The following is a 27,095-nucleotide window of genomic DNA, read 5'->3' as shown; positions in this document are numbered from 1 at the left end:
CGTATGGTTATATAAAAACCTGTTAATCTTTTTCAAGCATGGATTTAATGAAATCAGAAATTTGTGCGAATTATTTAGATTTTCAGGTTATATTAATAAAATAAAGTAAATATTTTATATAGATTTAAAATATAGGAAAAGATTAAATCTTTACGTAAAATTGATGACGATATAATTTATGAAATCAACAGAGCAATACCTACAAAATCCTTTGCCCATAATCTAAATATGTCTAATAAATGTGGAGAAATTTATAAAAAGGTTGAATTTATGGAATTCAAGTATATAGTATAGTAGAATATAGTTATCAGATAATTACAAAGAGAGGGAAAATGTAATAAAAGATTGTATAATTTATAACTTTGAAGAAATTACAAGATTAAAAAATAAAAATGAAGAAACTGAAACCCTAAAAAAAATACGTGATTTGCAAATGGGAGTATATATTAAATATAAGATTAAGAATTTTATAATGGCCTAGGTAAGATTAATGCAAAATGAATTTAATATTGATGAAATTATCAAAGATCGAACTCTACAAGTTATAAATAATATATATTGTTTTTAATTTTATATGTACAACTCTATATGTCATTTTATGTAAGTCTAGATCTAATGAGGTAACATTTATAATTTACTAAATTATCTCAATTTGAAAAATTGCTTAAACTAGCTAAATGTTAACTTTTATATACTAGTGATTTAAGGTAATTTATTAACAATTAATTAAACCCTTTAACACCAAAATTTATTTTATGCATCAAGAATTTATTTGCTAATCAAAATAAACAGTAAATAAATATAAAATGGTCATTTAAATTTATTAATCTCAATTTTAAAATTATGTTAAACTAAGTCACATTTTAAGATGCTCAAGCTATACCAAAAAATATATTAAAAGGTCTCTTATTTTTGGGATCATTACCTAGACATTTAGGTAAAATTTTAAACCAAAAATCAAAACAAAACTTACAAATTTTTTTTAATGAAATTATAAGCCAAATGAAGATGATTAAAGCCTAAATATATTTGAATGGTGCCCTGATTTGGTGATACTATATGTTATATAGGGGGATACTGGAATGTTTAAAATTAAAATCAATAACTGCACATATTTTTTATTTTTAAAGAGTTATTTTGCAAAAATTGTATTTTACCATGTTTTCTTTTGCAATTTATAAATTCATAGGGTAAGTTATAGAACCTTACAAGGACAGATCAAAATCCCATCAACCAAACTTGGATTAGACAGAGATTCTTTCAGACTTAGTTGAATTTGAATCTTAATTATAAAATAATATATTCAAAACAGGATTTCATTTTGTATTTTTACAAAATTAAATATATTTTCGATAATAACACTTTTCTTACCCAGTTAGAATTTTTCCACTTTTATTGAAATATAATAGTTTTTAAACAGTTCAATAAAAAAAGAGAGATTGACTACTCAGACCTAGCAAATATGTCTACATAAGTGTAATTCCAAGCCAGGGATACCCTTTTCCCACAGAATTTCTAATTAAGGTAAACCATCTAGCCTTTTACAATCTGAAGTAGGGCTATGTTGTGCCAATAATTAATATTGGATTGGGGCAATATTATTAAAAAAAATCAATCCATTTTTTTTTGATTATTTAATGATTGTATATATAATTATATGATATTTTTTATTCTATTATCAATAATAAATTAATAAAAGGAACCAAAATTCAATTTATTTGTAATGTTTTTTAAAAAAAATCGAATTATTTTAAAAGATATAGTAGCTATAAATGATATTATATTATCTGTATCAACAAAATTAGCTAAAAAAATATCAAACAAGTCACATATAGCCAGTGTTGTCAAATGGCTCGATATGGCCAATTTTTTTAAATTCTAGTTTTAAATTTTAGCCAAAATAAATTACCCAAGCTTGGACCAGATGGTAGATAGGTCTGAACATTTATTGGAGAAATTTTGGGACATAATATTTTGTTTAAAATCTTGATTCACCCATTTTTAAAATAAGCAAAATCCAGGTGTTCAACAATCTACATAGATAGAATTGCCGATTGTTTAAATAAAATGATTAACTTTTGTAGAATAAAAAAAAACAAAATACATTTTACTATTCATGGAAGTTAGTTGTAATTTTTGAATAGAAAATATTGTATGACATTGGCTCAAAATCAGGGTTGTGCATTTGACCGGTCAAATACAATTCGGTCAATTGACCGATATTTGACCTATCAAATATGGTCAAATTCAAATAAATGTTTTTTACACCAATATTAACTTTATTTTGCATTTATATAATATTATAATAAATCTATGTATAATAATAAATATAATATTTTTTAATTAATTCTATAGTCAATGTTTCACCCTCTGTGGCAGAGTCTTGTTCCGATTCATATTCAATATCATTATTTTCTTTAATATTTTTAATCAATCTTAAATTATGATACACTCTTACTAATTTTCCTGCTGTAGAAGCCTTTAATCTATTTCTGTTTTTCGTGTGAATATTTCCCCAAACCGACCAATTTCTTTCAGAAGAAGAAGTCGAACTAGGAAATGTTAGTAAAATATTAGCGACTTCTCTTAATGGGCAAGGTGGGCAAAATGCATTCCACCAACTTGAGGCCGAAATTTGATTGTTTCTTATGGAAGTTACAACTTTCCACATATTATGGCTATTAAATATACCGCTTTTGCTTCTGAAATTTACTATATTACTCAAAATATTTTGATTATCACCACCTTGTAAAATACCCATTTCTTGTATTATATTACATGCTTCATCAAATTCAGTATTAGTAAGATGCTCCCCTTGATATTGGGAGTCCAATAAATAAGCAGCATTGTGAGCACATGTATTTAGATTAGTTTTTCTCTTTTCAAACATAACCTTAATTTTTTTTTCTTGAGATGGAGAAAATATAGAATCATGGCATGATTGTATTATGTGTTTTTCCAAATTAAGTATCTCGTTTTTTACTTGGGCCAAAGTACATTTATCCCCTTGCACTTTCAACAATGAGGTAGCTAAAGGTTGGAGTATAGCTAAAAATTTTAAATTTTTCATCCAAAATTCTTCGTTTAATATATTATTGGTAATTTCTATGGGACAAATATCACAAACAGCTTCTTCAACAACTGATGCTTTTAGAGCTTTCTTGCATATTTGAATTTGCTCCATACATTTTATTGACGATGCCCATCTTGTTTGGCTAAATGTACTTAATGTAGATGGTATGCCATGAAGATTCTTATTACGGGAAAATACTGCAGCTGGTATGTGTTTATTCTTGAAAAGTTTAACAATTTTTTTAATTATTGAAATATGGTCACTGAAGGCGTTTAATCGATCAAAATCGTGAAAGATTAACTGCAATGTATGCGCTGCACAACCATAACATTGTATATGATTATAAATAGATTCAGATTTTAGAATTCTCCAGGCTGCTTTCATGTTAGCGGCATTATCAGTAACTAAAGAATATACTTTTACCGGATTCAATTCATGAATTACATTTTTAAATTCCTGGGCAATATAATCTGCCGTTCCTCATTATTTAGAAATTTGTAGAACACTGGAACAGGCGTCATCACCATAAAATTAATAATACTCTCGTTTCTAATGTTGCTCCAGCCATCTGATACAATTGATAAGTAAGGAGCTTTATCTATTATATCTTCAACTCTCACTTCCATATCACCTGACGCTTTGTCTAGAAGATATCCAGCCAGCTGCCTTCTCCTGGGTAATGTGTAAATAGGACGTATTTTTTTAAAAAAATTCTTGGATATAAGGATTTTCAGTGATGTGGAAAGGTAAATTGCTTGCATATACAGCCTTTGCAAACAATTGATCCAGCTCATTTTTTTCTTTGGGATTAATTCTATCTATGAAACCGGTTATACAAGATTGAGATTTATATTTAATCGCCTTGCTTGTAGATTGATTAGAAATAATGGAATCAAATTCTCCTGAGTCACAAGACAAAATATTGTTCATTTGATAATCATTCTCACTAATTTCACCCAATTCTTCATTAGAGTTAGGCTTAGAAGTATTACAAATTACATTTGTGATATTTTTTGTAGAGGTTGATATTTTGGAATTTGAATAAAATTTTTCCTTAATTATAACAGGGCACATAGTACAGCTGCTTAATAAATGTTTGACCATTCTATCAACGTGGGTGATATAGGACATCTTGCAAAACTTGCACACCGCTTTAACTGATTTACCATCGCGTACTTCTTGAAAATGTTTCCAAACATGATGCTTTGGTTTGACCATAATCCCTAATATATTAAAATTTAACAAAAAATGATTTTGATTATTGTAAAGTTAATCAATCTTAACTATTTTATAATTATCGACCAATTATTCCAATAATTTCTTAATATTATAAATATAATATATATAACTTTTTACCAGAATTGAATAATATTCCGTAAATCTGACCAGAACAATTAAAATGAAAATTAATTTTAAAAACCAAATATAGCAAGTGTAAGTAAAACAAATGAGAATTAATATAATTTATACTCGGCTAAATATTAAATAAAATTTAAATTTATTAAAAAATAAGAATGAAAAAATTATATTATGATTATAATAAATCGGGTATTTTTATTTTTTTTAAGAAAAATGAATTGAAAAAAATAAAGAAGGCGAGAAACGGCAATGATTAGGCAAAAAAATAACTAAAAATATTACTATATTTAGAAAAATTACATATTTATATTTTAACAATAAAAAAATTCTTTTGTTTTTAACAATTCATGATACAAATAATTTTTTAAATAATTGTAACCTAATAAGATTGATAAACATGCTTTTAATGCATACTAGTTAATTATATCAAAATATTTATTCGCCATTAATATTTTAGAATACTCCTCCGGTCAATTGACCGAATTTGACCGACATGCCAACCCTGCTCAAAATAGATGGTTTAAGATAAATAGTGATTATTGGATCAAATTGCATTTGCAGTAAGATCAGATTTGAAAAATTTGTGAATCGGCACAGCTCTATTCTGAAGTATTGAGACCTAAGGGTTCAAGGGTGCTCTTTTTAGAGCTTTGAATATGTATAAATTAAAATAAAATATTAAAGATTGTGAACAATATAATAAAACCACACTTTATTTGAAAATTTTGACCTGACAACCATGGTCATATTTGAAATCTTAATAAAACATAGTATAATAAAAATTATAATAACTTACTAAATAAAAATAAATATATAAGTATCGAAGGCTCTAAAAAGAGCTTAATTTAGCAATGAGTGTGTTCCTAAAAAACAAGTATAATTATGTTTAAAAGTTTCAGGTTGAAGTTTTTGTTTTAGAAATATAGATTTGCAGTATTCATTTTTTATTTTAAATATTGTCCGCGATAAAATTTAAAAAAAAAGGTATGTTGACTGGAAAAAATTGCCGTTAGTTGATATGACTATTGGCTGAAATATAAAATTATTGAGTTTTGAATATTTATTAAATTTTTTGTTTTTCCCGGTAGTTAGAGGGCTAGAATTAATTGGAAAGAAGAGATGCAGGCAGTAGATATTTTGTAGGTTCTTTATTATGGGTTCAATAATAAATTTGTTGGATATTCCGGTTGGAAATGTAAAACTGTCTGGGGTATGTTTATTCTAACGTTGGATTTATGCGGTTAAAAGATCATCGTTTGGTGTTATAAATGATGAGATCGCTGAAGTGAGGGATAGGCGATTTGAGATAAATAAAGATAGGGATAATAGTTCTAAAGGAATCATTTCGATACCACCTAGTTTAGCATGTAATTGGACAAGGTGCCAATTAAAATCCGATAATGAGAGGTTGAGGATTCTCTCTATAAAGGTTTTTAACCGAATACCATGTTGATTGAAAAATTTGTAAAGAAGAAGATGAGTGGTAAAGATGCGAAATTTTAGATAGATAAAAACATTTTTTAATAGATAAAAACATTTTTTAATAAATAAAAATAAACTTTTCAAGGTTTTGCATTTCAGAAAATGTTTTATCGATAATTTTTTCCGATTTATTATTATTTAGCAATGGGGAGCCTAACAGTAGGATATCTTCTTTTTCAATAATAGTGTGATCTTTAAAAAAATCCGTGGGTATATCCGGGTTGAAGAAACATATTTCCGTTTTGGTTTTGTTTAATTGTTAACCGATTTTAATGCATTCTGTTTCTAGATTGCTAAGGGCTTTGCTTATCTTATGTGAATTACCGCATAATATGCCATCATCTAGGTACCATAAGTTAAGGTCGAGGTCGAAATCTAATTTAAGATCTTTCATCATATTGTGAATAGCTAAGCAGAAGGGAATAGACCCGAAGGGGTTGCCCTGTTGTACTCGTTCTTCGGAAAAAATAATGTTACCATTAAAAATGAGGGGAGTGCTATTGTTATAGCAAATGCCTACGAAACGTGAATATTGCGGGAAATTATCGTAAAAGATTCGAGTGCTGAGGAACGCGATATTGTATTGAAGGCATTCTTGAAATCGATTTTGCATAACACGGAGTTTATCGATGGATGTTGAGGGTAGATTCGTAGGCAGTGAGAGGCTATATCTACGTCTCCTTTAGTTCCGCATCCTAATTTATATTTGCCCAGAAGGCTGAGAATCGTATTTTTTTTTTTTGCATAAATATAATGATGAGCTTATGTGGGTATATCTTATTGGAATTATGAGATTTTAGAAAGGTTTGAAAGTAAGATGGTCTCCACCCAGGCCTGCTGCTAAAATTTATTAAATTCTCTTAGTTTCGCAAATATCTTGATTATGAAAGGGAGGATATTGAGCATGGGTTTGGTAAGCTTGCATAGGAGGCGCGTGGATTAAGGATTTATTTGTTGACAAGGGTCTCGTTGTTAAATGGAGCTAGTTTTGTTTGTGAAGAGATTAATTTTTGTGAGCCGCTTATGTCGCCTTCATTTATTTTTTTGGATATTTTGATTAGGATTATTGGGATTTTTATTTTTAAATTTTCCAAATTTTTGAGTCTGTCTTTTATTAGCTTAGGAAGTATGTTAGATTTGATATCTTTTGGGATTGAGAGGCATTTGAAAGGGAATGTGAAGAGATTATTGCAATGATTTAAATTTGATAAATCTTTGTTAATATTATCAAATAATTTAGTAAGGTGGTCAGTGATATGGTAATTAACATTAGATGGGATGTGTTTTATTGTTGGTATTTTTTTGATAATGATAAAATCTTCTAGAGATTCGTTATTTACCTGTGTGTGTTTGGTATTAACTGAGAGTTTTAGCAGTTCTGTGCAAAGTTAGAACCTGAGCAAGGGAGGGTTTGGGGGCCATGTTTGTATAGATAGTTATCTTTTTTTATATTAATAAGTTTGTGACAGGATGAGCAGATTCCTTTCATGCTTATGATGAAAAGGTGTTTTAATACCAGAGAAGATTGTTAATTTGAGTCTAATACAAAAACATTGGAGTAGGGTTATTTGGTGGTGGGTTGGAATATAAGGGTTATGTTATAAATGGGTTGAGAATTAGTAATTATATTTAGTGCATTTAAATGTTTTTTCCTAAAAATATATGGACTATTAGTTATAAATTCTGGAATTGATTCATGTCAATTTTTTAAGTTATGATTATCATTATAATCAGATAATTCAATAATCTCTAAATTATTAGTGATATTATTTTATTGTAGTAAAATGTGTGTAAGATAGGTGGTTGGTCATATATTACTTTTAAAAAATTGTTGGTTTGATGTTGAACAGAACCTTTATGTCTGTGTGTATTTGGTTATTATAAAAATTTTCATCTATATAACTACTATTATCATCATCATAATCTTTACAAGATGAGGTGTTAATTGAAAGTGAGCTTGTTACACTCTCTAAAGTTATAAGTGCAGGTGGTATAGGAAAATTATTTTTCCATCCTTGGAAATTGATGTCAAGAACTATGATGAAAGATTTTAAATTAGATCTCGACCTTAACCTATGGTACCTAAATGATGGCACACTATGCGGTAATTCACATCAGATAAGCAAAGCCCTTAGCCATCTCGAAACAGAATGCATTAAAATCGGTTAACAAATAAACAAAACCAAAACAGAAATATGCTTCTTAAACCCAGAGATACCTACGGATTTTTTTAAAGATTACACTATTATTAAAAAAGAAGATATCTAACTCTTGGGTTCCTCATTACTAAATAATAATATATCGGTAAAAATATTCGATAAAATATTTTCTGAAATGCAAAACCTTGAAAAGTTTATTAACCATATTCCATCACCACCAACTTTTTTATTTATTAAAAAATGTTTTTATATCTAAAATCTCGCATCTTTTCCACTCATCCTCATTTACCAATTACGTGCTGTACTAGGTGGTATCGACATGATTCCTTTAGAATTATTATCCCTATCTTTATTTATCTCAAATCGCCTATCCCTCACTTCAGCGATCTCATCATTTATAACAATGATGATATTTTAACCGCAGCAATTCAATAGAATAAACTTACCCCAGACAGTTTTACATTTCCAACCGAAATATCCAAAAAATCTTTTATTAAACCCTTAATAAAGAACCTACAAAATAGCCTTAATCTTACTGATATTATCGACATACAATTATTACAATCCAACGATAAATACGGAGGGCATGTATGGCTCGAAGCACTTTCAAGCCAAACCTTTGTTAATCTCTTAATCAAAGAACCACTGAGAGTTACTATAGGTAGACTTGGATGCTCACTTACACAACCAAATACATGCCACCAATGTAACTTACCCGTACATCCTAACGCCCGACACAGCCTTTACTGCACCCATAGTCAAGGTCGCCATCTCCGTCATAAAGCAATCAACGAAATCATCCATAACGCATTTAATAAGGCAAAAATACCCAACAACCTCGAACCAACTAACCTTTCATTACAGGATGATTTCAGACCCGATGGTTTAACTTGTACTCTCTGGTCTCCCTTGGGACGCACCTGCGTCTCTTTCTTTCCTTCCTCAATAAAAAATTAATAAATATTCAATACTCAATAATTTTATATTTCAGTCAATAGTCATTTCAACTAACGACAATTTTCCTCAGTTAACATACATTTTAAAAAAAAATTTATCGCGGAAAATATTTAAAATAACAAACGAATACCGCGAATCTATATTTCTAAAACAAAATTTCTTATTCATACTCATCGCCTCCTCCATTCTTACCAATGCTCGTTTTTTTTAAAGAATTAGGCAAAAGGATTCGCGAAAAAACTGATCAGCCTAAGTAATCCCTCTTCTTACGTCAAAGACTTGCTACCGCCATTATTAGCTCTAACTATCTAAGTTTTATCTCTTCCATCGAATAACCTTCCATATTCCTAGCTTCCTTTTTTTATCCCCTATCCCTTCCCGTAAACTATTTCTTTTCACCTTTATTAATTTTATCTTTTAAAAATATTATATGCTATTACATTTTGATATCATATTATATCAGTAAATATTCAAATAAAGTAACTATGACCGGGAAAAATTTTTTAAACATAATTATGCTTGTTTTTAGGAACACACTCATTACTAAATTAAGCTATTTTTGGAGCCTTTGATACTTATATATATTTATTTTTATTTAGTAAGTTATTATAATTTTATTATACTATGTTTTATTAGAATATAAAAAATAAATAGTAATTATTTTATATATAAAATACCATGCTTTTTATAAATTGGTAATTGAATTGAGTTGAAGATGTTTATATTAGGCTTGAATTCAAATATAAAATTGTTTTTTGCTTTACCTCCAGAATAAAGATTAAATGTTGGGCCTATGTTATGTGTTGGGCTTATGTTATGTTGTTGGATAGAACATATTTAACAACAAATTAACCACTAATAGGAAGAGGGAGAGTCCTGAAATTTCCTTAGTTAAAATGAGGACTGTGAGGAAATGATTAACTACACATGTTTATTGATAAAAAAAATTACTCTTTTTAAAAATTATTTCATTTATAAACTTTTAAATGTTAAAAAATTTAAAATTGGGGAGATTTTGCTGGAAGGTTTGTGTATTTGAGGAAATAAATTGTGGGAGACTCCTGCAGGTGAAGGGAGAGACCTGGCAACTCTGTTTGAGAGTTAATCAAGATAAAACAATAAAGAAAGAAAGGAGCTATAAAGATCTTATTGGAAAGTTTGAAATTAGGAGCAATAATAGGCATGGATGTTGACAGATAGATTGATAAAATATGGACATATAATAAAAAGGCCACTTTACTGTTGGGAAAGTGGTTGAAAATAAACACATTGAGGGAAGAATATGATATTTATAAGGGTATAAATCAGAGGCCTGCAGAGGTACCATTTGTACAGCCGGCCCGGATTTTTTTTCAGCCTCGACCTGGATTTTTTTTAAATATATTTTATTTATTTTTGATTTTTACAGCTAATAATGGCGATTTCAAATATTTGGTTTTAAAATATACGGCCCGGCCCGGATATCTTTTTTAAATAAAATTTCAGGCCCAGTCCATCTCGGGTAAATTTAAAAAAATTAAAATCCTTCCCGGGCTTAGGGCCGGGCCTGCAGGTTTCTGGTATAAATAAACCTATAAATGCTATCATAAAAAATGTAATTTCTAATTCATCAAAAAATAATAATTTATAAATGGGGTTGACTTAACACATTTATATTAATCTGTTCACTTTTCATCTGACCTATAAAATTATCAGGGTTCTGGAGACTCCTATTCCACAGAACTTGGGCTCGAAAAAAATTTATTTTCGAAGCCAACATTTAAAAATATATTCGATTATGTCCAAGCCTGATTTTTCTTTTACTCCTAATTAGCGTTTTTAAAAAGCATGATTTCGCCTATTGTATAAAATGAATGGTTAAATTAAAGTTTTTAACAAATACTACTAATGCATCAAATATAATTGTACTAACTTGATTATCGTTTTTAATTTTTTTTATATTTAATAAAAATAGCTGTTGAAAGCTTTCTATTTATATCAGACCTGAACTTTGACTTGTCAAGATTGAACTCCATTTTTAAAAACCTCCAATTATGAACCTAGTAAAAAAAAACATTTGGGCCCAGGACCAGGGTTGACAGGTCAAAGTTTTTAATTTCGGTAAAGGTTCTTTATATTGGAGAAAAATATCGTGTGGGCCATTGGCAGGGTGAAGAGATATTCGGAGTGGTTACTTTAAATTAATGTAAATATTGGTAGCAGATCAACGCTGTTTGAATTAAATACCAGATCAGTGAAAAAATTGTGGATCAGTGCAGACCTATTTAAAAACTCGCTTCCGTTAAAATTGGGGCTTTCCTTATTCTAAAATCATCTTTTTTTTTACTAAATCAAATTAGATATGTTTATTAATATATTCTTTTTAAATTTATTTATAAAATATATTTTTAATCTTTACCATTTTATAAACCTATTTAACCATATATATTTTTTAATTTTCTCAAATATTTGGGACAAATTTGGGCCATGAATGGCGTGAAGCTTTTCCAAATGTCAATTTTGCTCTTCTGCTATTAGATGAGGAACTGATGATGACCATAGGGTGTAAATTAAGCTGTGACCTATGTCTACCTAATAAATTTAAGGAGTGCAAGAAAGAGGCCAATCTTAGTTTAGTTTTATACTTTAAAGGATGGTTTAGTTGATAAAAGAAATAATTTTATATTTATAAATTCTTACACTCAACCAAAATTGCTGTATTTCAAGGCAACTATCTTAGCTTCCAGATTTCTGTGAGGACTTTCTTTTTCTTTTTTTTAAAATTCATTGTCATTTTTTTCCTGTTTTTTTTAAATTTAATATTTTATATCTTTTTAAGAATTATTATTTATCATTTAATAATGTTTAAATGCAAATAATTTTGATGTGGGAGAAATTTTAAAATTGCTCTCTGTGCTTGCAAAAAATTGTGGATTCCCATGCATATGAGTGAGGGGGAAGGGTGGAAGGAGGCTAGCAACCATCTCCAGATAAAAAATATTGTAAATCACAGAAGAATAAACTATAATTTCTTAATAAATAACCCCATTACCGCATATTCTTATGGATATGAAAACAGATTTATTAGATTAATTATAATTTCCCATTTATATATTTTTTTTTTAAATATTATACAAATATATTTGATAGATTTTCAGAAATTTATCTTACTTTTTCGGATTTCAATATATTTTTAAACTTATCTTTGCATTTTTTATATCACATGAGATGCTAATTCCATTTTTTTTGGTTTGATATAAATTCATTTTTTATAAATTTTTTTATCCAATTGCTTATATAATTTCAAATAAAACCTAATAATTTTGTAGAGCCCAAATATATTTTATCAAATTAAATAAAATTAGACTTATCATCCAGTTTTTAACTATTAATTACTACATTTATGGTTTCTGGTTAAAATATATTTTAAATTTATTATACCTTGAATACAATTTTAAAGAAAGGGGGGGGGGTGTTATTCATAAGTCTTTAATAAAAATTAACTTGTCAATTCTTAAAGTAAATAAATAATTAGATATATTATTATATATTTTAATAATTTTATTATAAAGGTACTTCGTGAAAAATGCAAATCTAATTTGAAAGTCAACCAGAAATAAAGCAATTCATTTTGATATCAAATAATTATGACATAAATCTGATATATGATGCATTTATCAAATAAAAAATCATGTGAAATCATAATTGTATTTTTTTTTAATTAAAAATTATTTTGGATCTTGGCTTCTATATCTTTGTTTGGAAGAATAAAGTAAGGTAAATAATGTTATCCCAGTAGCAACTAATAAGGTAACATTTGTATATATCCGAAGTTTACTTTTTGCCTTGTCTAAGGTTTCAGCACTTAAACATTAAATAGCTAAGCATTTTAAAACTAAATTCTTACCCCACCTTCAAGGGCACTGATTTTAAAGATTTATATTTTCCGGTGAATACTAAAGCGATTTTGTCTAACCAATCTGGAGAGCGTGTATCTAATATTAATAATAGTTAAAGTTATATTCATAAATGTTAACTCATATGGTCATTCATGAATGCGCGTAATTTATTAAATCTAAATTAATGTTAGTTTGCATAGTCAAGATATAGCAATTTCCTAAACAACAATCTAATTTCCTAAACAACTACCAATTAAGAATAAATACAATACTAATTTTTTTGTATATTTAAGAGGCGGAATCACAAGTTAGGTTCCAATATTTTATGTACACCCCTCCCCCATCCTATGAAAGGGCCACCTATGGCTTCAGAATCAAACAGCCTACTGATTTATACGCCCAACCGACTAAACTGCAGACACTTTTCGAATGCGACTATTTTTAAAAATATAATTATTATAAATAAAGATTCGTTATCTCGATCGTATGAAATCTTGGTTGGTTAATATCGCTAATTTTAAATTCAGGGTTAGGCAAATTTACAAAAATTTGTATCTAGAGATACAAATGTTTTTAAAAATTTTATATCTTAGATACTTAACTTATTAATTTTTCAAACAATTTGTTGGTTATTATCATTTTGGCTATTAATCATATTTGCGTAAATAATCGTTTAATGATGGGAAAGAATGGTAATATTATTGTGTTAAATTTAAAAAAGATTTCTTCTATAAATTTATATGTAATTAACATATTTATAATGCGCCTGTCAACTTTCATATAATTAAACTTCTAATTCAATATCATTTACTGAATTATTTCAATTGGATGCAGTAATTTTATAACAAAAGTAATCATCAATTGAAAAATTTGCTGACATTAATTTAAACATTATTTTTTTTTAAATAATAGCTTCGTTGAATCCTGAAGGTATTTTTTTCCATTATCAATCGAACAATTTAGAGTAGTGATCAGAAACAGTGATCGAAAATGTCGTTTTAACGTTATTATCAAATTATATTTTAAATATTTTATATGAAAGAATTCTGCAACGGCTAATGGTTTGCAAAAATGCAGATAAGCTTTAATTATATTGTACCGACATTTAATATTGGAGCTGATTCTTCATAATAGCAATCGATTTTGCCTTGTGTTTTGTTAATCACAACAGCCAATAGGGACATTATATGGCAATATTCTAAATTTTTCATTTCAATATTTCTTAGTTTTGAAAATTCTAATTTTTCACATAATTTTGATAGTTCACTTTTAAACTTTAATAAACTAGTCAATGACTAGTAAGGTTATCAAACATCCTATTCCATCTCGTACAGCATTGTTAACTAATTGTTTTCCTGAAATCTTTGATAACTTTTGCAATTCTAGGCCTATTACTAGCATTCCATAACTTATATTTGGCTCGTGCGGGATGATTAATTCTAGAATTGGTAGGAGAATTCTTGATAACATTCTGAGCATCTGTTGTGTCAATAAGGCTCATCGTTTGGCATAATCAACGAAATGGGAGGCAATAATATTGATGCATTAGACCAATAATTATAAACAATTATTTTTATATAAATAAAATCTTTTATTAAATTTACGATTTCATTATAAAAATTTCAATAGAAGAATAATCTAATATATAATATTTTCAATGACTATAAATTCTATACATTTATCTTTATTGATGTCAAATTCTTTTTCCATACCATCTTCCATATCCAAACTGCTTAAAAGCTTTGATAAAATTTGATCCGTTATCTGTCACAGTTGTTATAACCTTTTCAACAATCCCAAAGTTACAAGGAATTCAGTGGCGTAGACAGGGGGGGGGGGTTTTGGGGTCGAAACCCTCCCATGGAAAAAAATTTTTTTTTTTTAAAAAATGTTTTTTTTTTTTTTTTTTTTATAATATAAAAAATTATTATTTTTTATTGCGAATAATTATATTTAAAAAACGGTTTCAATTTAGAGAAATTAATATATTATATATAATACAATATGAATATGAATATCACAATGAAATATATTTATAAAAAAAGGAGTTTTAATTTTAAATGATCACATCGTTTAAAAATATATATAAATTATATGAACTAAAATATTAAATAACAATAAAAGAATAAAGATATATTGTATGTAAATAATTTCTGGCATAGTTAAATCTATTAAATAACAATAAAGATATTTTGTAAATATTTTCTGGCTTGGCATAGTTAAATTAGATATTTAAAAATTTAATTATTAAATATATATTTTTAAACTATATAGATAGTTTGTAAATTTTAATTTTTTATAATTTTTAAATATGGATATCCGTAAGTTTTTTTGTCAACAACAAAAAGAAAAGGTATATAAAAATTTAAGTTGTGTAATTTGAATTAGAAATATATATAGATGTTGCTCTTGCTAGTAAAAATCAGCCATCAGTTGAGTTGGTTTTCGTTGTATCCTCAGATGACGAAGGTAATGGTATTATTTATAATATCTTTTATTTAAATCTTGCAATTAGAAAGACCAGACATACCATTACCACTCCATGGGACAACTACCTAAAGCTTTTTGAAAGCTCCTCTAAAAATGCTACTTACCTAAGTCCCACTATTCAAAATGAAATAATATCAATATGCAATCAGTTTATATTAAAGGAAGTTTCTTCAAAAGTCAAAGCATCACCATTTTTTAGTGTTTTGGCGGATAAAACTTCCGATATTGGTAATATTGAACAACTATCCATAGCAATAAGGTCCATTGATATGGAATCAGGTAATTATAAAATGAAGGAACTATTTGTTCAATTTATTGAATTACCTGACACTAAGTTAGAAACGATTGCTAATCAAATTATTAAATCACTTCAAAACCTGGATTTAAATTTAAATCTACTTAGAGGCCAAGGGTACGATGGAGCTCCCTCGATGAGTGGCCATGTTAAAGGGGTCCAGTCAAAAATTAGAGAGCTTTATAGCACAGCTCTTTATGTTCACTGCAGTTAACATTGCCTGAATTTGATGATAACTGAGGCATGTGAAATTAGAGACATCCGGAACAGTTTACGTAAAATGATTTTGATTTAATTGAAATTTATTAGATTTTATTATGTATTATAGATATCTTTATATAATTTTTATATATTTTTCAAAATTTAGAAACAATATCGTCGGTTTGTGACTTCTTTACCCCACCCAAGAAGAGGGAGATTTTTACCCAAACGTTCGATGAAATTGATTCAAAAAAAAATTAAAAAGATTTTGTCCCACAAGATTCATTGAAAGACAACAATCGGTGAAGGTTTTCATCGAGTTATATGAGGTTATTTTTGCGGCACTGGAATCATACATATTACGCAAAGAAAAAGAAAATCTTTTACAGGCTATTACGAAATCTCAATTTTTAATTTCAATTCAATGTGTTTATTTTTTATTTAATTATACATATGATTTTAGCAAAATATTACAAAAAATTGATTTGGATTTAAGGGAGGTTATGAATAGGGCAAAGGATATTGTTGAAATATTAACAAATATCAGAGATAATGTGGACGAAAAATTTCACGAAATATATGAGAAAGTAAAGGAGATCGCTAATATGTTTGGGATTGAAATTTTTAAACCTAGAGTAGTTTCTAGACAATCCAATCGCTCAAATATTGATGCATCTACGATTGAGGATTTTCATAAAATTAACATTTTTATTCCACTTATTGATACATTTTTATTTCAATTAAAGGAAAGATTTATAAGTCACAATTTTATTTTAAAAATCTTTTATTTTCTTTTGCCGGTTGAGTCTGAATTGTTGATTACACTTGAAACGCGAGAGGATATTTAGAACATCTCAGAGTTTTATTCTGATGATTTATTAGGGTCGTATAAAAATCTTGGCAGAATAGAGTACTCTTTGAGACCAAAAAATGCTTTGCAGGCCCTTTCCATGTGTAATGCACTTTAGATTCCCTGCCCAATATCAAAACATTGTTTTTTATTTTAGCTACTTTACCGATTAGTACCTGCACTAATGAAAGGTCTTTTTCAACTTTAATAGGTTAAAAACCTATTTAAGAAATAACACCGGTGAAAACCGTTTAAATGGATTAGCCCTATTAAATATTTATAAGGAGATTATTCTTGATTCTAGATGAATTAGCCAAATCTCAGAGAAAAACCTCTCTTTATAAATTCAAATCATATAATTGTAATATTTTCTTAGTCATAAAATTTTTATATGAATTATAATGAATTTTTAGTCATGATATTTTTATACTATATTTAATAATAGTATTGCACCTACAATAAGAATTATTTATGTAATATACTCATTTGTATTAAATATAACTGTTAAATTATATTTTTTTAAATTGCATACAAGAATTACTTATATTTTATTGTAATTTTATTTTTTTAAAATATAGATATTTACAATCAATTTTTAAAATAGTAATCTGTATAAAATTTATATATTTTGAAATTTATTTTTTTATATATTATTAAAATAAATACATAGTTAAATAAATAAAGTTAATAATAAATAAAATCTCTGCAAAATATTGTTATATGCAAAAATTTAATTAAAATAATTATTTTTAACATAGAATAAGATATATTGAGTTGATCATAAAATTGGAAGGTTTGGAGGGAGGCAAATTTTTTTTACATCGAATAGATTGAATTAATATACAATTTACTAAACATTGATAACATTTTCAAAATAATGCTTTCAGTCGCTTATTAATTATAAATTTGGCAAAAATTTTAATTCTAAATTGGCAAATTTTGATAAGGGGGTTTGGGGGCGAAGCCCCCAAAAATTTTTCAACCCCCCCCCCCCCCCCATGGATCAATCCTGGCTACGCCACTGAAGGAATTTCATTAACTAACTGCCATTTCATAATATATGTGGCTTACCAAAGATCTTCTTACAACAAGAGCTTGAGGTTGCCTTTATAAATAATCTTTTGAAAGCTTTTAAATATTTATTTAATTGAATTTATAAATAAAATTGCTATGATTTTATGACCTAATGACATGTCTTTCCAAGAAATCTCCTAGTTTTAGTTTTTGCTCGTGGGAGGGAAGTGATGAGTTGTTATAATTTTGTAAACCAGGTCATATGACGTGATTGTCGGACAAAATATTTTGGCTGTGGATAATTTGGACATATAGCTCTTTATTGTCCAATGAAAGTGAGATTAAGATCTAACCGTTTTGGTCGTAATAAGGAAGAATGTAGAGGTTTTCCACAGAGAGGATGGGGCAAAATGTTTTAAATGTCAAGACAATTGAGAGAATGAAAATGAAAGAGGTTCGTTTACCCAATGTATAGGAAACTGGGGAGCAACGTAAGGAATGTTTTAGATGCCAATTGTGAGGGCCTGCGAGAATTTGTGAATATATGATGGCAAAAAATCTGCAATACAGGTCAAGGCGAGACAATTTAGAATAAACGAGTTATTTATAAGAATTGGAGATTATAAATAGGTTAGGATAAGAATATTTAAATATTTGATCATCTTCTTAATTATTGGTTATGAAAGAAAAATATGAATATTAAAAATTGTAATGTAAGTACTGACAAAAATTGTGAGTATGTTCAAAATAAATATACAAGATGAGTATCTTGTAGAGATTTCATTGATGTGTTATTGATAATATGAGATGAAAATTGATAAGTGTTGCGTTATTATAATTATATATTTTTGTAATCTAATTTTATTTTTATATTACATTTTATGAATTCAAATTTATCTTTTCAACTTAACTTTTTATTTTTGTAATTCAACTTATATTACTTATTATTTTGCGTAACCTTATTTATATAACTTTCGGTTTAACTTTACTTTTTTTATATTATTTTATTTTTTATATTTGTTTATATTCTAATTTATATTTTATAAAAACGTATAAATACTTTAAGAAAAGAAAAAGAAATTAGTCAATAAAGTTAATAAAATATATTTTTACTGACTCGAACCTCGCACCATATCGTCACCACCCATATTCTTTGCATGGTGCCCTTTGGGTGGTGGACTAGAAAAAGATGACTACCTAATCTGCTGAGATGACCATCTAATCTATGACGATTGCTTAATCCATTGAGATGACTCTATTTATATGACTACCTATTGTGATGATTGCTTAATCCATTGAGATGACTCTATTTAGACTACCTATTGTGACGATTGTTTAATCCATTGAGATGACTCTATTTATATGACTACCTATTGTGTTGATTGCTTAACCTATGGAGATGACTACCTATTATGACTCTACCTTGTGCTTAACCTATGGAGATGACTACCTATTATGACTCTACCTTGTGCTTAACCTATGGAGATGACTACCTATTATGACTACCTTATCTATTGTGATGTTATGACTACCTTATCTATTGTGACTACCTAAACTACTGAGATGACCAAGAATCAAACCTTAGTACGTTCTTTCATGCAAAAAGCTTCTTTCTTTATGGTGTCCCGGCTCTGGATGTTGGACTGGAATATAATAGCCAGCACCTAACCTAATGTGACAACCTAGGAAGAACTGATATGGAAGTTGAACGATAGGTTATGAATTCTATTTTGTGAGACCAATGATGGTTACTTATTATTCTAATCCACGTAAGAAGTATTATAAATTAAAATTTTATGCCAGGATAAAGGCATGTTATAAATTTTTAAAATTACTAAAATGTAAAATCATAATGGATAATATTGATATTTTTTGATTTCTTGAATGATGACGAATTGTTGTAAATTAACTAAACCTAAAGATGAATTCTTAGATATAATTAAAAATAAACCATTAAAAATCCTAAACAAGAAGATAAAACTTAATTTTAAATATGTTAAAATGTAATTAAAACATATGAATTAAAAGGGATTGATTCTTATAAGTAATACTTAATATGATAAAAATGTTTTTGAAATAAAGCTTTTGAAAGTATGAAGAATTTTTATTAAAAATAACACTTTTTGAATTAAAATTAGGGTGTTAAATTTAAATTTTTTATTTAAAGAGAGGGAAATGTGAATAATATTTTATTTGCATATTTTAACCTCGGAGATTGAAAATAAATAAAAATAAATTAAATATTAAAACGCTACTAATTAAATATTGAAACGCTAAAAAATGTAAAACGCAAAAAATGTAAAACGCTAAAAGTATAAAACGCTATGATTAACTTAACACCTAAAAAATAATATAATAATCATTTATCATTCCTTATTTTGGATTTTATTCCTTATTCCTTAAATTATCATTCCTTATTACATATTTTATTGTTTCGAAATTCAAAATGTTATTCGTGCATATTCATATATTTGATTTGATCAACTATTCCAAATTATATATTCCGATTTATTCCAAATTCCAATATTCGACTGGATTAATTATGAAATATGAGAAATACGATAAGGATATCAAGCTAACGATAACGTTCAACGATTTCATCAAACCTACGAGAACATTTGAGACTTATGCGCTAACCAAGAAGAAACCGAATACAATCGAAACGGGAAAAACTTCTAGAACAACAAACTCTCTATGACTTCTCCGATGAAATTATCAGAAGAGGGAGAATGTTGCGTTATTATAATTATATATTTTTGTAATCTAATTTTATTTTTATATTACATTTTATGAATTCAAATTTATCTTTTCAACTTAACTTTTTATTTTTGTAATTCAACTTATATTACTTATTATTTTGCGTAACCTTATTTATATAACTTTCGGTTTAACTTTACTTTTTTTATATTATTTTATTTTTTATATTTGTTTATATTCTAATTTATATTTTATAAAAACGTATAAATACTTTAAGAAAAGAAAAAGAAATTAGTCAATAAAGTTAATAAAATATATTTTTACTGACTCGAACCTCGCACCATATCGTCACCACCCATATTCTTTGCAATAAGGTAATCTAAAAAATAAAGAAAGGATTAAGTGAAATAAAAAGTTTCATTCATATTTACAAAGTTGAGTGAATATTGTTTTTATCAATTCATATTTTTCAAATCTCTCAATCCATGTTAAGTATGTGTACACTTACACCATCAATTCTCGAAATTCCATTCCTCTGTTTATATAAAATAAATAAATAAAATCAACAAATAAAAAAAATATAAAAAAATACGTACGATGACATGACGTAGCGATGACATGACGTAGCGATGACATGACATCACGATGACGTAGTGAGGATCGGAAAATTATAATATAGATAAGAGGGTGCGTGCAAATATGCTACAAGAAAGTCTAGTGCATGATTGATAGAGGAGCAGCTATTTCAATAACTGGATACAATGGATATCGGTGTCCTGGGGGAACGATAGAGAATGAGGGATTAATAATAATACAATTCGATGGGACCCAACTGGCTGCTATGGGTTGAATAGAAATTGAAGCTACAATGGGTGAGAGGGTTGAGATATTAGATTTATGAATTATCAATTGAAATATAATATAGAAGCTGTGTTGGGGCGGGACTGAATCATTAGAATTGGTCCGTGGTATAGTTTTTGGTTAGTATTTTCATAGTGGGATGTATCTCAATAACTAGTGAGGAATTGCACTTATGATGTTTGAGAGTGATAATGTGTTGCCAGGAGTTTGGCCATGTTGAATTATGAAATAAAAGTAATCAAAGTCGTACTTGTTAAAGAATATCTTGTATTAAGAGAGGGAGGAGAAAGAAAAGACAGGGAAAAGGGACGTATGGCAGTATCAAGAAAATCGAGATGTGATGAATGCTGAGACGTAGGAGTAGTTACCACTTAATGTAGAAGATGGAAGGAAATTGAAATTAACCTAAGTGCAAGATGGAGTTGGGAAATTAGTACAAAACTTTCAGGAAATTTTCAAATAAAAATTGGGATGCCTCAGAGATTATGAAGTGGATATTACATTAAAGAAAAGTTGTATTCCAAAATTGTGGGTAGCGACGGATACCGTTTGAAGAAAAGATGTAGAAATGGAATTGCATCAATGGGTACAGAAAGGCATTGTATAACCCGTGGAATATATTGAATGGAATACTCCCTGGTGCTACGAAGAAAGTCAATAATCGGTTTCATCTATGCGCAGATTTTTTAGTCACGCTAAATCCTTGGGTTGTGGATGTCAAATATTTATTAAACGAATTTAAGAAATATTGCCTAATTTAAAGGTGTTGTAGCAGTTAGAAAAAAGAAGAAATAAATTTAATATAATATGCTAAATGTCAGTCATTTTTATGACATGAAGAATTAATTTTCCTTGGGGGAAGAAGGGATAATGGGAGATCAGAAGATGCCAACTGGGAAAGAACAAAGAATATTGGGATTTGAACTATTTTTATGAATATAAAAAATTTATAAATTATTTTGATGTGAACATAAATAAAATATGGTATAACATGAAATTAAACAATGTGGTTGTCCTAGTTGGTAATGTTTATTGTTGGTATTTATTTAATTATTAGAAAAGGATTGTTTGGGATTGATAAGTTATATTTTTTAAAGGGAAGGGTTGAGAGTAAGGGGCATTCTTCTATAAAAGGGAAGTATTTATTTTTCAAAAGTTGATTTCTCCTATGCATATCTGTAGCTGTGCATAAGAACTGAGGTAAAGAAATTATTAAATTACTACGTCTAAAGGATTATTTGCATTTTGTAGATCGCCATTTGTGTATCAGCTCCTATTTTTCAGTAAACAATGGTGGCCGTTTTTCAAGAAATGAATAAGGTTTTCTATTAATGGGTGATATATTGGAGACTGGAAGAACTCTCGAACAGCATGAACGGAGATTGGAGGTAGTTTAGAGAATAAAAGAAAAAGGATTGCGGGCGAGTGCGGAAAAAATTGTGTTGGGATGATGTAGGTGACATATCTTGGGCACAAAATTACAGGAAAGGAGGTGAGAGCCTTGGACAAGAATATGACAGGAATTACCAATATGTTGAGACTAACATTAAAACAAAAGTGCAAGCCTTTTATGAATGGTAAATTATTATCATCGGTTCGTGGAGGGATTTGCTCAAATAGCAGCGCCATTATATCATTTGCTGAAAAAAGGAGAGAAATTTAAATGGACACATTAACAAGGGGCGGCCTTATAATAGTTGAAATGCAGAATTAGAAAATAACCTATTTTAGTCTGCTTTAATAATGAATTGATGATTTTGGCTCTGGACACTTCTAATAAAGGTGGATGAGCTTTGTTGCATTATATTGATTAGAAAGGTTATTGCTATTTTTCTCAATGATATTTAGGGCAGCAGAGAAAAGGTATTCAGTGATTGAGCAAGAAGCGCTAACCGTCATTTTTAAATTAACAAAATGCCAAGAATATCTGATTGGATGCGGTTTATTATTTATACGGACCATAAACCGCTTATAGCTCCGGTTACAAAGATGGTTATTGCAGCGGGAAGTTTTGACGTACTAATGAAATAGCTACTAGGGAGATAAAATTATTTACCGGACATTGTATCTAGATGTGGATGGAGAGGATTTCGAAAGAAAAGAATAGGATGAGAAAAACGAACAAATATTGATCAGAACGATGGCCAGAATATCCAAAGGAGGGCCAGTGGCATGGAAGTAAATTAAAAAGGCGATTATAAAAGATCAAAATTGAAAATTAATGCGTGCTTACTAAGACGGAAAACTTTGCAGAATGGAGATTAAATGTTCAAATATATAGAAAGAAGTTGGCAATAATAAGTGAATTAGTGCGAGGAAGTCGGAGTGTTATTCCGTTCAAATTAAGGGAAGCAGTGATGGCATATTCATGTTAGACATCAAGGAATTGAGAGAATGAAACAATGGGGACGGGATTATGTGTGATGGCTGAGAATGAATATAGATAATATAAATATCAACCGAGAATGTGTTCGATAAAACTTCTAGGCTTTGAGGCCTCAAATAGATAAGAAAGGTTTGTGACCGAAAGCAACCCAACGGTGGGAGCATGTGCATATTGATTTCTTCGACTAAAAGCAAGATATATATTCGTGGTAGATGCATGTTTAAAGTGGGTGGAATATGAGAAAGTAAGAGGAATTGAAAAATCTATGGGCTAGAGTCGCTACAACATTCATATCGGATGGAGGTCAAGCTTTTATTAGTAGACAGTTTAAGGTCGTATTACAATAACAATAAAAAAAGGGAGGAGCAATCCCCGCGGAGAAGTTTTTAGGAAGACGAACTAGGTTTTGGTTGATTTCGCCTAGGCCAAGTGTGCAAAGAAGGAGGCTGACAGAGACAAAGGATGAATCTGAATTTATGGTAGGACAGATAGTATGGGCGAGAATACTTGGGGATAGCTAAAAATGGAAGTTGGGATTGATTTTAGAAAATATCGGACGATAAGTGGGTAAAGTAGAGTTTGCCTACAGAAGATAAGGTGTTCAAAACTCAGCAGAAGGATAGAGCCCGAAAAGTTGAGAGGGGTTTCAAGGTATGTAAGGGGCTAATAAAATTATATCTAAAAAATAGCAAGGAATTCCAATGGCTGTGAGACAAAACTGTATTGAGGATGTCGAGATACATTTGATAGTAGGACCAAGGAGGATGCCGGAGAATTGCATGTAGACAGGAATTCCTGAGGGAGGAAGACCGCAAGATGAGCAACGGAGATGCTATAAGTGCTATGCGACTGTCCCCAAGGGAGAATAAAAAACATGGATCTAGAGGGGAAAAAATGTACCAATGGAGGTAACAAGCAGAGAGCCGGAGGACGATATATCTTGGAAGATATTCGACGGTAGATCCCTGGGAGGCGAAGTAAAACAAAGGAGAGCTGGGAGCAATTCAGAAAAACGAAAGCACATGGGGTGACCTCACGCCATTAGGACTGGGGCGAGATTTGGAAGAGGCTGGGAGAATCAAAGAGGAGGAGAGGGAAGACGGATTGACCGCCATATATGTGACCAATAAGTTGGAGGACTTATTGGAGTATTTGGAATCTGACTCGGATTTCGATTTCGTGTTGGACCCTGGAGCAGACTAATAGAGGGGTGACGTGGGGTATTTTTAAAAAATCAATTTTTTTTCCCTAATAAATTATTATATTGTTGTTGTGTTATTTTTATTATTATTATCATAAAAAAAAATATATATATAGTACAAAAATGAAAAAAAAAGATTATTATTTCGTTTTCAAAAAACTTGTAGGAAGAAATAACATAAAAAAGTGGGAAAAAGTAAAATAAAAAGGAATAAATAAAGAAAAAGGAAACAAAGGTTTAAAATAGAATAAAAGGAAAAGAAAACAAAGGTAAAAACTATAATTATATTAATTTGAACTTTATTAAAAATTAGTCATGTTTATAATAATATCCATATTCATTATAACCATATTTAATTAACGAATATAATATTTCATAATGTATAAATATTATATTAAAATATGTCATATATGTAATATTTTTATTAGTCTTAAAAATTAAATTATGTAGAGTTATCGTTGAATATTATATTTACGTAAATTTATATATTTTTTTTACCAATTCATCGTTGTAAGGAGTAATATTATATTTTTTATTATTATTAATAAATATATATTTATTTTAATTTTAGAAATTATAAAAACCCAAAAAAAGAAAAAAAATCACAATTAATTTATCCTTTTTTTTTAAATTATTTTTTTTAAAAAATTATAAAACTTCTTGTATTGATTTCGCGAAAACCTTCAAATAAAGAGAAAAATAAATTTGTGGTATTTAAACATAAAACAATAAATTTATATATTACAAAACAGATATATGTCTGAACTTTCAATAACTGTTTTAAATTATCAGTTTTATGTTTTAATAATGAGATGAATAGTTTTGAACAAAAAATGTCTTATTCAAATTAAAAGAATTATTACGATGATATTTCGAAGATGTAAATTTTAAAGGAAAGTCTCATGACCCAAAAAAAGCACAACTAACTTTTCGAACATAAAATCTTCTTCTAGATAATATTTTTATTTTTCAATTCAAATCCAAGATTTTCACAATGAATATTTTCATAATGAATATTTTCATAATGAATATTTTCATAATGAATATTTTCATAATGAATATTTTCATAATGAATATTTTCATAATGAATATTTTCATAATGAATATTATTTTCATAATGAATATTTTCATAATGAATATTATAATGAATTTTTTCATAATGAATATTTTCATAATGAATTTTTTCATATAAAATAATAACTAAAAACAAACTATATTAATTGACGTTCCTTAAAAAAAATATTATTCGCAGTATTTTATTGTAAATTTCAACAACTGCGACACGCCCACCCCTCATAAGCCCAATATCCTTCTACACTATGAAGCTGAAAGTTTTCATCCCATTATCGCAATTTTGGTATGGGTCATTTCCTTTATTATTTATCTAATCTTACCTTTGAATTGTATCGATTTTTGTCCTGTTTTATCGTTCATTGTACTTTCGAATTGAAATTTGACATAGGAATTATTAGTTATAATATATTTATATGGAAATTATACTTTATGGGATATACTTTTTAATGTCACATATGAAGTGATTTACAATTATATTCACCAAAAAAATAAATCGTCTTATAATTTTATTGGTATTTTGAATATAATTTTGTTTTAAAAGGACATAATAAATGTACACGTATAATGTAAATTTAAAGAAAAAGAAACAAAAATAAATGAATGTGATTGACTCATCAATAGATAAGTATTTAGCTTACTAAGGGTCAATGTCCTAATACTTACACTATAAATTTTTATTTAAATTCCAGTTACATTACATAATATAATTTATTTTATAAAATAAAAAATTTATAAAAATATATCTACATTTTTTTTATAAAAGCTTTTTAGTATACATAATATAATATTTATATTCCCTCACTTTGATTAAGAAATTCGTGTAAATTTATGATTGTTTTATTTTTAAAAAATCAACCATGAAAATATAAATTTTAACAAAGTATACATAATATGTTAATTATAATTCCTCACTTTGATTACGAAATTCGTGTAAATTTATGATTGTTTTTTTCAGAACAAAAAATCAACGAAAATATACATAATAACAAAGTAATACAAATTAGGGGAACAAAAAAAATTGCGTATAAAAATACACAAATTCCAACCACAGCAATTATCAACACTGATAAAAAACTGCCATGTGCTTCAACATATTTCGGTTTCCCTTTTTCTGCCAC

General features: G+C 28.2%; 1 protein-coding gene and 1 long non-coding RNA gene across 2 annotated transcripts; one reads left to right on the top strand and one right to left on the bottom strand.

Moving 5' to 3' along the window:
* Positions 1-12,707, top strand: LOC135929965 (protein MIX23-like). Its single transcript, XM_065466725.1, has 5 exons — positions 1-86; positions 136-261; positions 305-439; positions 482-541; positions 12,582-12,707. The coding sequence occupies exons 1-5, from the start codon at positions 39-41 to the stop codon at positions 12,627-12,629; spliced, it is 417 nt and encodes a 138-aa protein (XP_065322797.1). The 5' UTR covers positions 1-38; the 3' UTR covers positions 12,630-12,707.
* LOC135929966 (uncharacterized) lies at positions 12,589-13,099 on the bottom strand. Its single transcript, XR_010572680.1, has 3 exons — positions 13,047-13,099; positions 12,917-13,004; positions 12,589-12,873 (listed from the first exon to the last, which is right to left on the bottom strand). It is a non-coding gene; the product is annotated as an uncharacterized LOC135929966 (long non-coding RNA).
* Positions 13,100-27,095: the final 13,996 nt, after the last annotated feature.

The sequence above is a fragment of the Gordionus sp. m RMFG-2023 genome, chromosome 5, assembly GCF_954871325.1.
Source record: "Gordionus sp. m RMFG-2023 chromosome 5, tfGorSpeb1-WG-v2, whole genome shotgun sequence".
NCBI classification, from domain to species: domain Eukaryota; kingdom Metazoa; phylum Nematomorpha; class Gordioida; order Chordodea; family Parachordodidae; genus Gordionus; species Gordionus sp. m RMFG-2023.
Note: the sequence above shows the minus strand (reverse complement) of the source record. Positions and strands in the feature narration are given on the sequence as shown.

Bases quoted from the DNA above. Each gene is read 5' to 3' on its own strand.
- LOC135929965 (XM_065466725.1), top strand. From the start codon at position 39: ATGGATTTAATGAAATCAGAAATTTGTGCGAATTATTTAGATTTTCAG. The intron at 262-304 runs GTTGAATTTATG...AGTAGAATATAG, and splicing joins GTGGAGAAATTTATAAAAAG to TTATCAGATAATTACAAAGA. The intron at 542-12,581 runs GTTATAAATAAT...TTTATTATAAAG, and splicing joins TCAAAGATCGAACTCTACAA to GTACTTCGTGAAAAATGCAA.